The sequence below is a fragment of the Mustela putorius genome, unplaced genomic scaffold (assembly GCF_011764305.1).
Source record: "Mustela putorius furo isolate JIRA1106 unplaced genomic scaffold, ASM1176430v1.1 tig00000196_pilon_pilon_pilon, whole genome shotgun sequence".
Classification (NCBI taxonomy): Eukaryota; Metazoa; Chordata; class Mammalia; order Carnivora; family Mustelidae; genus Mustela; species Mustela putorius.
The window spans coordinates 10,328,968-10,344,074 of NW_025421310.1; the positions used below are offsets into that span (position 1 = coordinate 10,328,968).

General features: G+C 46.9%; 1 protein-coding gene across 2 annotated transcripts; it reads left to right on the forward strand.

Moving 5' to 3' along the window:
• Window positions 1–3,780: 3,780 nt before the first annotated feature.
• Window positions 3,781–14,583, forward strand: IZUMO2 (IZUMO family member 2). Of its 2 annotated transcripts, XM_004767224.2 has the most exons (7): window positions 3,781–4,019; window positions 4,231–4,305; window positions 8,108–8,194; window positions 8,427–8,447; window positions 9,747–9,827; window positions 12,768–12,885; window positions 14,495–14,583. In XM_004767224.2, exons 1-7 carry the CDS (start codon window positions 3,788–3,790, stop codon window positions 14,535–14,537), a joined length of 657 nt encoding a protein of 218 aa, XP_004767281.1. In that variant the 5' UTR covers window positions 3,781–3,787; the 3' UTR covers window positions 14,538–14,583. The 2 variants fall into 2 exon arrangements, with proteins under 2 accessions (XP_004767281.1, XP_004767282.1); XM_004767225.2 differs by lacking the exon at window positions 8,427–8,447.
• The last annotated feature ends 524 nt before the right edge of the window (window positions 14,584–15,107 follow it).

Consider the following 15,107-nt stretch of genomic DNA (forward strand, 5'->3'; position numbering starts at 1 on the left):
GTTAAAGAGATTTACAATTTAAATCTTGTCACATTTGCTAAAATCTTAGAAAGTTTTAAAGCACATGCCTAAATATAATTAGGGATGTTAAACACCTGATAAAACATAGAAACTGGTTTTTCTGGGCAGGCAGAGAGAAAACCATTTACATTTTCTTAACAGCAGATCAATTGATCTAAGAAAACATTGTCCTTTTGAACAGAGAATTTCAGTCTTGTACCAATGTACCTTTAAAACCCATTCATTTCAATCTTAATCCATTCTTGACCATAGCTAAAATTCCTTTTCTGAAGATTTCCCTTCACAAACCTTCTACAACTTTCCTTTGCATTCAGGTTTTGTCCCAAGCCATTTCCTTCCAAACAACCATCTCATTTAGGACAAAATTACCTTCCCTTACCTTCAACAAAATGTATTCCCATTCCTTAAATCTTTCTTACATATCTCCTACTTTCCTACATACAGAGTTTCCCTTTATTTCCATCAGTCTTAGTTACACTAAGCAGAACTTCGTATTCTTAGAAACACCTTTAGTTATTAACCAATTGTGAACTGCTACAACAGAATTCTTCAGGTGGCAAATTTATGAATCAGTTAAGTGGCAAACAAGTTTACTAACAGATTTAAATACTCTTAGTTTCTTTGCAGTAAGAAGTCAAAAAGCACAAACCTACATCCAGTAATTAACGACTTAGCATTTTATCCTGTTTGGTTAAGACCTAGATGTCCACAATTTAATTCCATTTGTCATCCAAGCAAAACTTTAAAACTTTCAGGTTACCAAAGACTTTGAAAGCTACTTCAGCAATTACCCATTAGAACTTTGAGACAGACAATTAACCATCAGTTTAGTCATTTCTTTGCTAACAAATTTTAATAACACAAGCTTATTTAACCTTCAGTAAACTTCCAAGTTTCACATTACTGCTGATAACTTAAAAGACAGCTCTTATCTTAATTAAACCAACAAACTTAACTTAGTTCCAATACTGATTTACGTTCCACCTGGGCCCACTCCGCTTTGAATGTTTACCTGAGTCATGCGTGGGAAGATCTGGAGTGGGGGTGTTCTTGCTCCTTGACAGTGAAGAGAGAAGGAGCCGTGGTGCATGATCTAGAGGCTAGTCATGCAGGCTGCACGCACCTTGGTGCAGAAACAGAAGGGGAAAACAGAGGAAACAAAGTGCTGCCACGAGGCAGAGAAGGGATTCCCGGTTTCAGAGCTCATAAGCCCCAACAGAGGAGCAGATGCCATGCTTTCCCACCAGCCAGGGGGGAGGGGTTAGGCAGTCCAAGTCAGGCCAGAGAACACAGGGAAACTTCCCCGAAACAAAGAGAGTTTCGGCAGCTGCTTGGGAATATTCCTTATAGTCTCTGTCTCGAGTTAGACCAACCCCAGTTGGCTCCAGTTATAGCCATTAACACGGGAAGTGGGTGAGGGAGAAGCCCCCACATCTATTAAGAGAAACAGAGAAATAAAGCCAGAGTCCCCTTTGCTAGGGATGGCCCAGCAACCTGGGTTTACTAGAAGAAGGCTTATTTACGTAATTACCATCCAATATGTCAGGAGAAAGTTTACTAGCTGACTCATTTGGGCAAACACATTTCGCAAAAGCCCCTTAGTCTGGGGTCCTGGTATAGAGCAATAAAGGCCTAGGTATGAGCAGTGAAGGTATCCTAGGTCCATTTGCCCTGTTTCCTGCAGAGATCTAATAGATCCCACTGAGGCCATGCAGTGTTACAGGAGCTCAGTCCTTTCCTAAGTTTTGCAATCCAAATTATTTCCAGTGGGTTAAAAGGCACCCCAAGGTAGAGTCCTTGGGAACTGAGGAAGCCTACTGAGGCCATGCTTCCAGAAAAGTAAAGAAGGTCCATTACCAAATCCCCCCTGACTCCTGGGTAGCGTCCCACGCAGGATATGTCAGAGGTTCTTGTGTGTCAAAAGCGACCAGAGGCGTCCCTCAAGATATCGCTATTGATCACCATCCTGCCTTCCCTGGGAAGACATTCCTGCCATAAAAGGCCCTGGAGGGGTGCCGGCATCCCTCCACTTCCCCATCGCATCCTAGGCTGCCGATGGGTGCCTGGTGAATGGACTAAAACGCTTGTGCCATGCTATCGTATGTCCTGAAGACTGCATACTGTTTTGCCATATTAACCCATGGAAATGCTAGAGAAGTTTTGGCAAGGGGAAATTACTCAATTTCATAGCTTTAGGCGGTTTGCAGAAGACACTGACGAGAAACAGTAAAGACTGAAATCCATCATGGTCTAAGCGACATTCCAACACATGTGGTCTGTACAGCCAACTTCCCTAGGAAACGGTCCCCGGTTGCGTTTTAATTCAATCGGGTACTGGTTTCGGCCGGCTCCCAGTGGAGGTCCCGCGGCCAGAAGTGGCTAGACCGGGCATGTGGAGGGGATCACATTAGATCATTCAGGAGGAAACCTCACACGGGAGTCTTAAGATTGGCAGCCGTCCTGGTGACTTAGGTGGCTGTCCCGTGCCCAAGAGAGACAACTTTCTATAAGAACAGGAATAGAGTGAGGCCATCAAGTTTCTGGGTCTTATTGCCATTCCGGCCAGGGTACTAGCTTACAGCCAAAAGGCAGACGCTCTCCTCCCCATAGAGTAGCCACGGGCTAGAGGATTACAGCCTGAGCAATTGACATGCAAGTGTTCCAATAAGACCACACTCCTTGAAAAGCCCCTGAAATCAGAGTAAACGGAAAGAAAGTACTCACCAATTTTGCACCGAAGCTCAGAGTCCAAATGTAAAGACTCACAGCCCCACATTGGGCGCCATATGATGAAGTTCTAGAACCTAGGTGAGGTTTGGTGGGCTGAGGTCCGGAGCCGATGACCAAGAAAGAATTCTTGAGACATCTTTGGTGCAAAATGGTGGTTTATTAAAGCACGGGGAAAGGGCCCGTGGGCAGGCAGAGATGCGGCCGCCCCGGGTTGTGAGGGGTGGTTGGTTATATACGCAGGAGTTGGGTAGGTGAGGACAAAGGGTTATTGGGGCAAAGAATACTATCAGGATATTGAAGGCTTAGTTACTATTAAGTAAAGACAATTGAGAGTCTCCTGGTGGAATGTTACATTCCTGCCATCAAACATCCTTGTTAATGAGATTTAGGTTTAGAAGAAATTTAACTTTATTTGCTTTTCCTTCTACCTCCGCCTCCTTCGGTTTTTATGGAGGGGAGGGTGACATTAGGCTTGAGAAACTGAGTTCTGTGTCTTTGGAATTTGGGCTATTGATAAGGTAACTTCTTTGTTTGTAAATCTCAAGGACATTTGCAAACCAAGGGAGACTCCTGTCTTGTAGAATTGTGATCTTAGCAAGTTAACTATTTATCATTTTATGGCAGTCAGGGGTGCCTGAGGAATGCTACACCTAGGGAGGGGAGCGGATGAAGGGGGGGTGCAAGGCGCCAGCTTTTGCTTTGTCCTCAGCCAGCCTCCTGCTCCCTCATCACTGGGATCCAGCTCACGGTGGAGCCCCCTGCTCAACGGGAGTCTGCTTCTCCCTCCCAGGTTGAATGAATGAATGAATGAATGATCCAGGGATACAAGGCAGAGACCTGTGTTTTTCTAGACTCTCTCCCTAGAGAGACCAGTGTTTTTCTAGACTCTCCCTAGCTTCTAGAACCATGCTTGACGCCTCAACAAACACGTGCCTTTGCGCAGTGTTCCCCCTTCCCCCACCGCCGCCCTAACCCGCCCTTACCTAGGGGGGTGGGGCTGGGCAGCTTTCCTCTGTGAGGTCACAAAGACCCTGCCATGCCTCTGGCCTCAGCCCTCCTGCTGCTGTTGGGCCTGAGCGCCCACGGAGGCTGGGGCTGCCTGCAGTGTGACCGCTCAGTGCAGGAGGCCCTGAGACAGCTGCACTCCGCCCTCATCCCCAAGCGCTTCCATTTCCAGCAGCTGCTGGAGCGTGCCCAGGCCGTGCTCCTGGGCATGGAGGGGCCTTTCTTCCGGGACTACGCTCTGAACGCGTTTGTGGGGAAAGTGGGTGCGTGCTGGAGAGGGCAGGGTTTCTGGCACTGCAGGAGGTGGTGTGGAGGAGGGGAGACCCGTGGGGTAGCCCGAGGCTGGGGTGGGAGACAAACACTTTGGGGTCTGCCTTTCCAAGTGGGGAGGGTGGAACCATTTCTGGATGAAGATGGGGGTGTGCCCTGGCTCTCTGAGGGACCTACTGGAATTTCCTCCCGTCTTGCCCCCAGGGATAGATCACCTGGATCATGTGACGGCCTTTATCAAGAACCAGACAAGCCACTTAATGGTTAATTCTCTAAGAGGTAGGAGCTAAGAGGGAAAACCTTTTCCCAACCCCCTTCTCCGTCCTCCCTTTCCAGGAGTCCACCACACGTTCTCTTGATATTAAAAACAAAACAAGCAAAACAAAACACATGAGTATAGCCTTTAGTGTGTGTCAGGGTTCTAAGTGTTTTACTCAAAAAAGTCGAGGGACAGTTCATCACTGTGGGCGCTACTCTGATCTGCCCTTTACAGAGCAGGAGGCTGAGGTTCAGAGAAGTTAGGTAACCTGTCCGAAGTACACAGCGCAGACTAATTCCTAACCACCACGCTGGGGTGTCTCTTCTGGTTTTGCATTCAGTGACCTTATAACATTCCCCAGTAGAGAGCAGTAGAGGGCCCCATGGATGCTTGACTTTTTCTTTTCTTTTTTTTTTAAGATTTTATTTATTTATTTGACAAACAGAGATTACAAATAGGCAGAGAGGCAGGCAGAGAGAGAGAAGGTGAAGCAGGCTCCCCGCTGAGAAGAGAGCCCCATGCGGGGATTGAACCCAGGACCCTGGGATCATGACCAGAGCCGAAGGCAGAGGCTTTAACCCACTGAGCCACCCAGGTGCCCCGATGTTTGACTTATTTGTGCCTCAGTTTCTTCATCTGTAAAACAGGAATAATAGCACTTACCTCATGGTCACTGAGAAGGGTAAATGAGTTTGTGCATGTGCATTTAGAACAAAGCCAGGCAAACAGTAAGTGCCCAATAAATGTTAGCTATTAAGATCATTATGCTACATCTAGCCTCCCTGCCTAGAACAGAGGTTGGCAAAATACAGCTGGGGGCCAAAGCCTTTTGCCAGCCCCCTGTTTTATAAATAAAGTTTTATTAGAACAATAATAATTTACATATTGTCTTCCACACACAAGGTTTAGAGCAGCAGGTCTCAACTCAGGCTGCACATTCGAATCCCCTAGAGAGCTTTTAAGACATTCTAGAAGCCCGGGCAGTGGCCAAGAAAATTAGAATATCAGGTGTGGGGCCTGAGTATCAGTAATTTTAAAGCTCTAGTTGAAAGCAGTAGCTAAAGCTCTCACCTTTTAAAAAGGTGATTTTTGGGGCACCTGGGTGGCTCAGTGGGTTAAGCTGCTGCCTTCGGCTCAGGTCATGATCTCAGGGTCCTGGGATCGAGCCCCGCGTCGGGTTCTCTGCTCAGCGGGGGGCCTGCTTCCTCCTCTCTCTCTGCCTGTCTCTCTGCCTACTTGTGATCTCTGTCAAATAAGTAAATTTTTAAAAAAGGTGATTTTTGTATTTTGAGAAAATTCCAGTAGTTATAAAAGTTGCAAGAATAGTACCATGAACACCTATACATCATTTGTTCACCTTAACACATTGCCTCGTTCGTCCCGTGTGTGTAGCTTTTAAGAGTTAGTGACACTTCAACATTAATTTCTTCAATGGAGGATCTCCTGAGAACAAGGAAAGGTATTTTCTGGCACTATGAGTGGACCTAGGAAATTTAATGCCAGCTCCATACTATCCGATATCCAGTCCTCAAATTTCTCCAATGGTCACAGTCATGGCTTTCATCACTACCTTTCTTCCAATCCTTGATCTGCTCTGGGATCATGCACTTCATTCGTTTCTCTTTATGACACTGACATTTTTGAAGACCCCTGGCCAGCCATTTTACCTACTATTATTGTATCATTTGGGGCTCGGTCATGTTGGTGCGGAGAACTCAAGTGGCTGACGTAGCTGCTTGGTCTCCGGCCTCTCCGGAGGTCAAGCTGCTACCATGTAACACTCTTTTTGGTAGGCTCCATGCCCAATGTGGGGCTTGAACTCACGACCCTGGGAGTGGGTCGCATGCTGTACTAACGAGCCAGCCAGGCATCCCCAGAAAGACATCCTTCCCAGGCAGGATATTCCAGGGACTTAGAGGAACCAGACCTTTTTTTTGGAATGTGCAGGGTTTGGACAAATCAGACCTGCTGAGTTAACCCTTTACTGCATAACATAAATGGGAACAAATACTATGGAAAAAATACCGCAGGGGCCAGGGGATGGGGGTACTAGGAGTAGGGTGGGGGCCACAGTATGAAGTCAAGCAGCCAAAGGGATGTCACCGACAAATTGGCATGTGAGCAGACCTGAAGGATAGGGGGAAGCCTCAGGAAGCAGCTGGGGTAGAAGACTGCAGGCAGAAAGAACAGCTAGAACACATTTCTGAGATGGGCCTATGTTTGGCATATTCACAGAACCTCAAGGAAGCCAGGGAGGCTGGAGTGCAGAGAGGGAGAGATGTGGAAGATGAGGTCCTAGAGGTAAGGGGGCGGGGATGGGCAAGTGGGCTAGAGCCTTCCAGGCCATGGTGAGGACTTTTGGCTTCTATTCTGGGTCACATGGGAGGCCTCTGAGCAGAAGAAGGGGGATACAGGTGAGCTTACTGTGGTTCTAAGAGCATACCTCTGGTTGTGGAGAAGAGATTTGAGCAGGACATGGGGGAGCCTGGCAGACCAGCAAGAAGCTGCTGTGGTGGCCCAGGCAAGACATGATCGTGGCTAGAACAGGATGGTAGCTGGGGAAGGGTTGAGAGGGAGATCATATTCCTGGATCTGTCTTGAATATATATTTTTAAAGATTTTATTTATTTATCTGAGTGAGAGCACAAGAGGTGGAGAGGGGCAAAGGGAGAAGGAGAAGCCCACCCCCCGCTGAGTAGGGAGCCCAATGCGGGGCTCGATCCCAGGACCCTGGGATCATAACCTGAGCCGAAGGCAGACGCTTAACCAACTGAGCCACCCAGGCGCCCTATCTTGGATATTGAACAGACAGGTTTTGTTCATATAACATGCATGTTGACAGACTGCATGCAGGGTGTGAGGAAAAAGGAGGCAAAGCACCAAGGACTGGACTGAACAATTAGAATCAGACACCTCCCATCTCCTAAGGTGGAGAAGACTCGAGGGTTGGGAGTAGGCTTGGAGGAATGTGTCAAGGTTCTGTTTTGGACTTAGTGATTATAAGATGCCCATCAGACCAGAGCAGAGTTCCTAAGTGGGTATTTGACTCCATGCATCTGGACTTCAGGGAGTGAGTGCTCAGGCAGTGAGCGGTCTAGGCTAGGGACATCGATGTGGGAGAAACTGGTGTACACAGAACAGTGCTGTCCGGTGGAGATACGATGTGAGGCACAAGTAGGAGTCACACGTAATTTTTAAATTCTCTAGTAGCCGCGGGTTTAAAAAGGTAACAGAAACAGATGAAATTAATTTTAATATATTTTATTTAGCCCAATACCTAAATGACGTTTGCAACATCAAGCAACATAAAAATTATTGAGGTTTTTTTTTTAGTTATTTTATTCAAACCATGTCTTCAAACTCCAACACGCATTTTATACTAACAGCAGACCTCGATTCAGACTAGCACATTTCGAGTACTCAATAGCCATGTGGGCTAGTGCCTGCCATATTGGACAGTGCAGATCTAGGTAATATACAAAACCATGAAGCTGGATGAAATCAGCTGGATGAAGGAGTGAGTGTAGACAGGAGAGGAGAACAAGACAGAGGAAAGGAAGGGAGAGGTAACCAAAGTCTGTTCTACTACTTACCAGATCAGAAAACTGAGGCTAGAGGAAGGTGGACTGTCCTGGCCCCCACAGTGGATCAGAAGCTAGACATAAGACCGCCCAGGCCACAACTTAAGTAATACCTGATCTTGTTACTCTTGGTGAATGAAAAGGGGTTTCCTCATCTCTTTGAAGCTACAGATGGGGTGGGCTTGCTGGACACCTCCCACCCCACAAGGATATCTGTATCTCTCTCTCTCTTTCTCCTCAGATGGGCCTCTGCTAGAGGAGCTGGTGGCTCTCAGGGAGAGAGTGATCAAGGAACTCAAGAAAGGTTTAAAATCGTATGAACAGAAAGGTGCAGCATCTCTCTCCACCAAGCCCCTCCTCCCCTATTATCACTCAATTCCCTTCTCCCACTTTGTCTCCCAGACTCCTTGCTCACCTCCCCTGTGACTCAGTCTTCTCTGCCTCTCCCTAATATTCCTTGCTCTCATTTCCAGACACACTTCTCCCTCCCCTGGTCCCTTCCCATTAAATTCTCAAATTGCTTTCCCGACTTAACTCACTTCAGCTCTTTTCTCTTGCAGCCTGCCATCGCAAAATTTGCCGTGAGTCCTGGATTTATTTTCTGTCCCTCCCTTCTCTACCCTTCCGCACCTCTTTACCCTATCTCCCCCCAAATCAAGCTCCACCATCATCTACTCCATCTGGTGGCTCCCCCTCCCCAAAACTATAATATCTAGGGATATCTGATTTTTGAGGGCTCATGGAAGTGGTTGCAACCTGCAAAAAAGCATTTTGGGGGATGTCAGGATGGACAGACCAGGTCATAGAGCAAATAAACACCACATCTCAGTGGTTTAACAAAAGAAAGATTTCTCTCTTACTCAAATTCCTTTGAGAGTTGAGCTTTTCTTCCAAGTGGTAGCCCGGGGATATAGCCTGGACCTGTGTTGTGGCTTCTAAGCTAACTTTAGAAGGAAGAGAGAAGGGACACCTGGGTGGCTCAGTGGATTAAAGCCTCTGCCTTGGGCTCAGGTCATGATCTCAGGGTCCTGGGATCGAGCCCCACATTGGGTTCTCTGCTCCGCAGGGAGCCTGCTTCCCCCTCTCTCTCTCTCTGCCCACCTCTCTGCCTACTTGTGATCTCTCTTTCTGTCAAATAAATAAATAAAATCTTTAAAAAAAAAAAAAAAAGGAAGAGAGAATAGGGAAAACTCCGACAGGAACTTATTTGTCACGGCCTAGAACTGGCTGCATCTGTCTGCCCAATTTCCATTGGCCAGAACTCTGGTCACATGGTTGCAACCTACTGCAAAGGAGCCTGGGAAATGGAGAGAGAGAGAAAGAGAGAAGAGAGCGTCAGGAAGAGGAGGAGACAGATTCATGAGCATCTACCCATTATCTGTCACAGGGGCCTGCAAAACAGGAATGTAGAAATGCAAGCATTCTGTTTGTGGACGTTTAATCTACAGATGCCTACAAATTAAATGATCTGTAGACACTCAATCGACAAATCTAACATTTGTACAACTAATTAGATGTCTACAAGCAAATGCTGGACAACAGGACAACTGCAACTCAATTCAACTCTTCAATGATTCTATAAAAAATTTTTTCTTTAATTTTTAAGATCTTAATCTTAAGTCATCTCTATACCCAACTTGGGGCTCAAACTTACAACCCCAAGATCAAGAGTCACATGCTCCACTGACTGAGCCAAGCAGGTGCCCCTAAAAATTATTTTTAATGTGAATCAGGGCACTTTTACCATCTTCCTGTGCTGTACAGGGGACCTCCAAATTCAGGAGGGCCAAAGACTCCCATCTCTTTCCCCCCGCCTTCCTGCCCCTTGCCAGTCCTCTGATACCTGCCTTTATCACACTTCTCCCTTCCCACCTTTCCAGGCTTGCTAAGAGAAGAAGTCTTAGACTGTTTACATTGCCAGAAGATCAGTCCCAGCTGCATTAAAAAAAAGTACTGTTTTGGTAAGTTCCTGCAGGTGAGGGAAGACAGGGGTGCATGAGAGATGAAGACAGCCATGACCCAGCAGATATGGGTTTTGAGATCGCCCACATATGGCCTTGAATCCTGCACTTACCACTTGCCTACAGTGTGATGCAGATGGTGCTTCCACATTCTGAAATTCACTTTCCGCCTCCTGTTAACTGGGAAGATTCTGCTGTAACTTTAAAATGCCTCTAATTCCTAGCAGGTGCTAGGAAAACATTTTCTTTTTTCACCAGTGCCACACCTGGGGAGTACAGAAGAATCTGCTGAATTTGTTCACTTATTCATTCATTCAGAGATTTTTAAAAAAGATTTTTAAATTTTTAAATGATCGCTACCCCCATCATGGGGCTCAAACCTACAACCCTGAGATCAAGAGTTGCATGCTGCACTGACTAAGCCAGCCAGGTGCCCCCAGATATTTTTTAAATGTAAATCCTTATAGCAGTGAGAATAGTACAGTGAACCCCCATATATCCATCAAGATTGAAAAATCATGTTGTTCCCTCTCTGTCACACTATTCCTATCACTCCTTTATTTCAGAAAAGTCTTCAAGTTCACCATCTCAAAGGCTCCCTGATCACACTCGCTAAAGTAGCACTTTTTATCAAATTATGTTGACAGTGGACATGCCTCCACATTTGGTTTACTTATTTATTGCCATGGTATTTTTTTAAAGTTATCTCTATACACAAACTCACCACTGCAAGATCAAGAGTCACGTTCTCTGCCAACTGAGGCAGTCAGGCACTCCATTCACTCGTTGCTTTTTTTTTTTTTTTAAGATTTTATTTATTTAATTAGGGATGCCTGGGTGGCTCAGTGTGTTAAACCTCTGCCTTTGGCTCAGGTCATGATCTCAGGGTCCTGGGATCGAACCCCACATTGAGCCCAGCATCGGGGCTTCCCCCTCTCCCTCTGCCTGCCTCTGCCTACTTGTGATCTCTCTCTCTCTGTCAAATAAATACATGAAATCTAAAAAAAAAAGTTTAAAAAGATTTTATTAATTTATTTAGGCAGAGAGGCAGGCAGAGTGGCTGGGGGGGCAGGCTGCCCACTGAGCAGAGAGCCCAATATGGGGCTCAATCCCAGGACCCTGGGACCACGACCAGAGCAAAAGGCAGAGGCTTTAACCCACTGAGCCACCCAGGCGCCCCTGCCATGGTATTTTAAAAGAAATCAAGCGTTATGAGATTTCACCCGTACATAGTGTGTGCCTCTAAAAATAAGGACATTTCCTATGTAACCACACTGCCATTCTCACACCAAAAAAACCTAGCAACAATTCTTCAATATCAAGTAATTCTAAGCCCTTTTGCAACTTCCCTAATTGTCCGTGGAATATATTTCGCAGCTGATTCATTCAAACCAGGACCCAATTATAGGACTTCTCATATAATTCAACTATAGGGTTTTCCCCACTTTTTTTCATCTAGAAGAGTCATTAGTTCCTTCCTCCCCCTCCATGACACTGACTAGCTGCAAAAAAGGAATTTGTCCATTGGCTCCTTTAGGACGGTGGTTAACTACAACATATTTTGAGGACCCCATTATGCTCCCAAACTGAGGATCAGCAGAAGGGAAGACAAATGTCTCATATTGCCTGCATTTTAATGGGGTGAAGGGTTAACTAGGGTTTCTCTTAGCGCTGCTGACAGCTGCGGCTGGACAGTCTTTGTTATAAGGGCTGTCCTGTGTATTGCAGGATGGTTCAGTAGCACCCCTAGCCTCTACCCCACTAAATGCCAGTACTACTCCCCTTGCCAAAGTCAGGACAATCATTTCTAGTCTCCAGACCTTTCCAAATATCCCGTGGGAGACATAATTGTCTCCAGCTGAGAACCGCTGTCAGACAATTACATGAAGGAATAAATGGACTGATTCTAGATAGCAAGTGTGTTCTAATGAAAACAAAACAGGAAAGTTTGATAGAAAGTGCCTGGGAGAAAGGGAGGGACGGAGCTACTTTAGAGAGTGCAGGCAGCGGGACATCTCTAAAGAAATGGTGTTTGGGATCTAGAGGGAGTGAGCAAGTAAGGAACAGTGACAGAGGGAACAGCTAGTGCAAGGATCCAACATGGTTGAGCAACAAGAGGGAGGCTAGTGTGGCCAGAGCCAAATGAATGAAGAAGGGCATAGTAGCTAGCAAGTCACATGGTGACCAGATTGTGCAAAGCCTGGTGGACCGTGATGAGGATTTAGGTCTTTATTTTGAGTTAGAGGCCAGCTTAGGGGAGGCTCTGCGGAAAGAGGTACTGGAGAGGGCTTAGGTGTTGACAGGCGCCCTCTGGCTGCCAGGTGGGGGACTGTAGGGCAAGGAGAACCCCGAGAGAGAGCTGATAGGGGGCTGGACCAGGTCGGTAGCCCACGAGATGGATCCAGGATGTGGATCAGACTCTGGATACATTCTGAAGGTGGAGCCAAGAGGCTCTGCTGACAGAATGAAAGAGTCGGGGGGAGGGGACGACTTGAAGATGCCGAATGGAACTCTCAAGGATCTTCAGGGTCCCCAGCTAAGATGCAGGTTTACTTGTCTTGAGACTGTCAGAATATTACATCTGGTGTTCACCGGCAGTCGAAGGATCCACGTCCACCCCCCACCCCCTAGCCACTGAGTCATATTTAGCGCTGAGCTCTTCGCTGTCACTGGGATGTGCTGTGTAGACTGCCAGTGCCACGACGGCAGAGTTGTTTGCCAGTGGAGCTCGTAGAAGTATGCAGCACACCTAAAACAGTGCCTGGGACACAGAGTTTGAGGAATGGAGGAATGCACTCAGACTCCAGGAGAGAGGGCAGCAGACAGGTAGGGAGGAGGGAGAGAGAGGCTGAGGTTGCTGGGTGAGCAGGTGGGAGTGGGTGCAAAGCCAAGGAAGGGGAGGTGACTTGGAAATCAGATTTGTCTCCCCCACCTCACCAGTTGATGCGCAGCCCCGCGTGGCTCTGCAGTACCAGAAGGAGGAGGAGAGCCTGCAGGATAGAGGTGCCATCATTTCCATTTTTCTCGCTCTTCTTTCCTTCGGGGTCATCGTGGCTGCGTGAGTCATCTCCGCCCTCTCCTGAGGCTTCCAAATGCACCACTGGGCCCCACAAAAATGCCCCTGCCCTGTATTGGTCCCTGTGTCATTTGGGAATCTCCTCCTCACTGACTTTGTGTCTCTCCTCCTTTCTCTCCATCTCTTCTCCTACCCACCCTCATCTCTATCTCTCTGTCCATCTCTCCTTCTCTCACACCTCCTCTTCCTCTCACCCCTGGACCACCTTTTATCTTTCCTGGGTCCTCAGCACTTTTGCCTCTCTGGATCTCTTCCTCCATAAAATGTAAATATAATTATAAATACAAATATAAATATAAATACAAATATATATATAATTGTATTTCATGCATGTGCCATGGTATGAAGACAGATGTCATCAGAGCTGAATTCATTATTATATATTCTTCTTCACCATCATCGTTATATTAATTTATTCTGTTCTGCTTTCCAAAGTGGTTAAAATGAAAATATTTCCATGGGTCCCAAGCACTAAACCCAGGGTGCGAGGGGGGAAGTGGACCTCACCCTCCTCTTTGCCCTTCTGAGGGACTCTCCCACCTCTGCCTACCTGTCGCCCCACCAGCTTCTCTCCTCTCCTCTCCTCTCTTCCCCCTTTTCTGTCATCTCTGCTTCCTCCACCTACCCCTCAACCTCCCTTCCCACTGCCTAGTGGTGAGTCAAATCAGCACTCAGCACAATGAATGTCTGCTCCCACTGTGAGCTTGTTCGGTCTGTGTCCCCTTCTTTCTCCCTCTCTCTGCCTCTCCCACTGGGCTTTCTCCTCCCCTCCCTGTCCCCATCTCAATCCTGGGGTCCCCCATACCCCAGGTTGAATCCCTCCCACCTCCCCTCTCTTTCTCCAGTACCTTCCCCATTGCTCTTTCCCACTCCCCCATGTTCAAACCCCTTCATCACCACCCCAGTCTTTACTAGGTCTTCATTTCTGTCTTGAATCTTGTTTTTCTCTCCCTAAGCCTCTTGCCCAAGGTCTGTCTCACTCCTTGGTCTCTTTGGCATCCTTGGCATTCCTTGGCTCATGGCTTCCCTCCAATCTCTGCCCACCCACCTCCCATCTTCAGATGGATTTTTCCTCTGCGACACCTTCTCCTATGAGGACACCCGGCTTTGAATGTAGGATCCATCCTAAATCCTAAATGATCTTAATTACATCCACCAAGACCCAATTTCCAAACAAGGTCACATTTGCAGGTCCTGGGGATTAGGACTTGGATAACGCGGGCGGGGTGGGGTGGGGTGGGGAGATGGACACAGTTCAATTCAGCACATTTACTTCTCTCTCTTCCTCATTTCCTTCTCTTTCTTTCTCTTCTCCATGAGTCTCTTGCCTTATGTCTATGTCTTTCAGAGTCTCCTTCAGACTTTCCCACTCTTTCTGTTTTCACGTTTTACCCTCACTCCCAGTCCCAGATTTTCTCTCCTCCTCATTCATGTACCAACACTGAATGGCTGGGAACCCTGGAAATCTGCCCAGATACCCGTGATGTCACAGGCTGGAACAAATAAGGCTGATGATTGGAGGGTGACATGGAGGGACCTGGAGGGACCTGAAGTTCTCTTTGTAACCTCCAGGCTTTTTCTCTCTGACCAGGGCTATTACGTACAGGCAAAACCGAAAACTCCTGCTGCAGTAGGGTGGTGGTTTGGGGTTCTGTAAGGGGAAAGGAAAAGAAGTTTAATAAAGTCTATGACAAATTCCTTGATGTCTCTGTCAGTTTCTGGAGGGCCCTCCTCCCAGTTGGGTGTCAAGGGTTGGGACGAGGTCTCACTCATCCATAGGTACCAATGATCCTACATCAAAGTAGAAGTGATTTGGATCTTCAAGAGGAATAGACAACTTGCGATGAGAGCTTGAAAGGACAGCCATTCCTTCTTTGAGGAGGAATGCATCCTAAAGGAGATGACACCATAGTGGGACCCTCAAGGATGGTGTGACAGAAGAACAGCAGTAGTTAATGCAGAAAATACAGGTTTCCCTCCCTATCTGAACTAAATTTTCACTCTGCTGTGTTCCTGAATAGATTCATATACATTGTCATGTAAATCGTTTGCTGTCTGAACTCTTGCTACCTGCTAACCCAAAGTAGGAAGCAAATAAATTTAGATGACTGGTATCCTTATGTTTCTGAACTTGCTAGAAAAACTATTGCTACCTCATTCAGGATCTGGATAATGAAGATGTTTGGTGGGAAGAATATGCATTG

Coding starts and splice junctions, on each gene's coding strand:
- IZUMO2 (XM_004767224.2), top strand. CDS start 3,788: ATGCCTCTGGCCTCAGCCCTCCTGCTGCTGTTGGGCCTGAGCGCCCAC. Junction 4,306..8,107: donor AATGGTTAATTCTCTAAGAG/GTAGGAGCTAAG, acceptor CTTTCTCCTCAG/ATGGGCCTCTGCTAGAGGAG. Junction 12,886..14,494: donor TTCGGGGTCATCGTGGCTGC/GTGAGTCATCTC, acceptor CTCTCTGACCAG/GGCTATTACGTACAGGCAAA.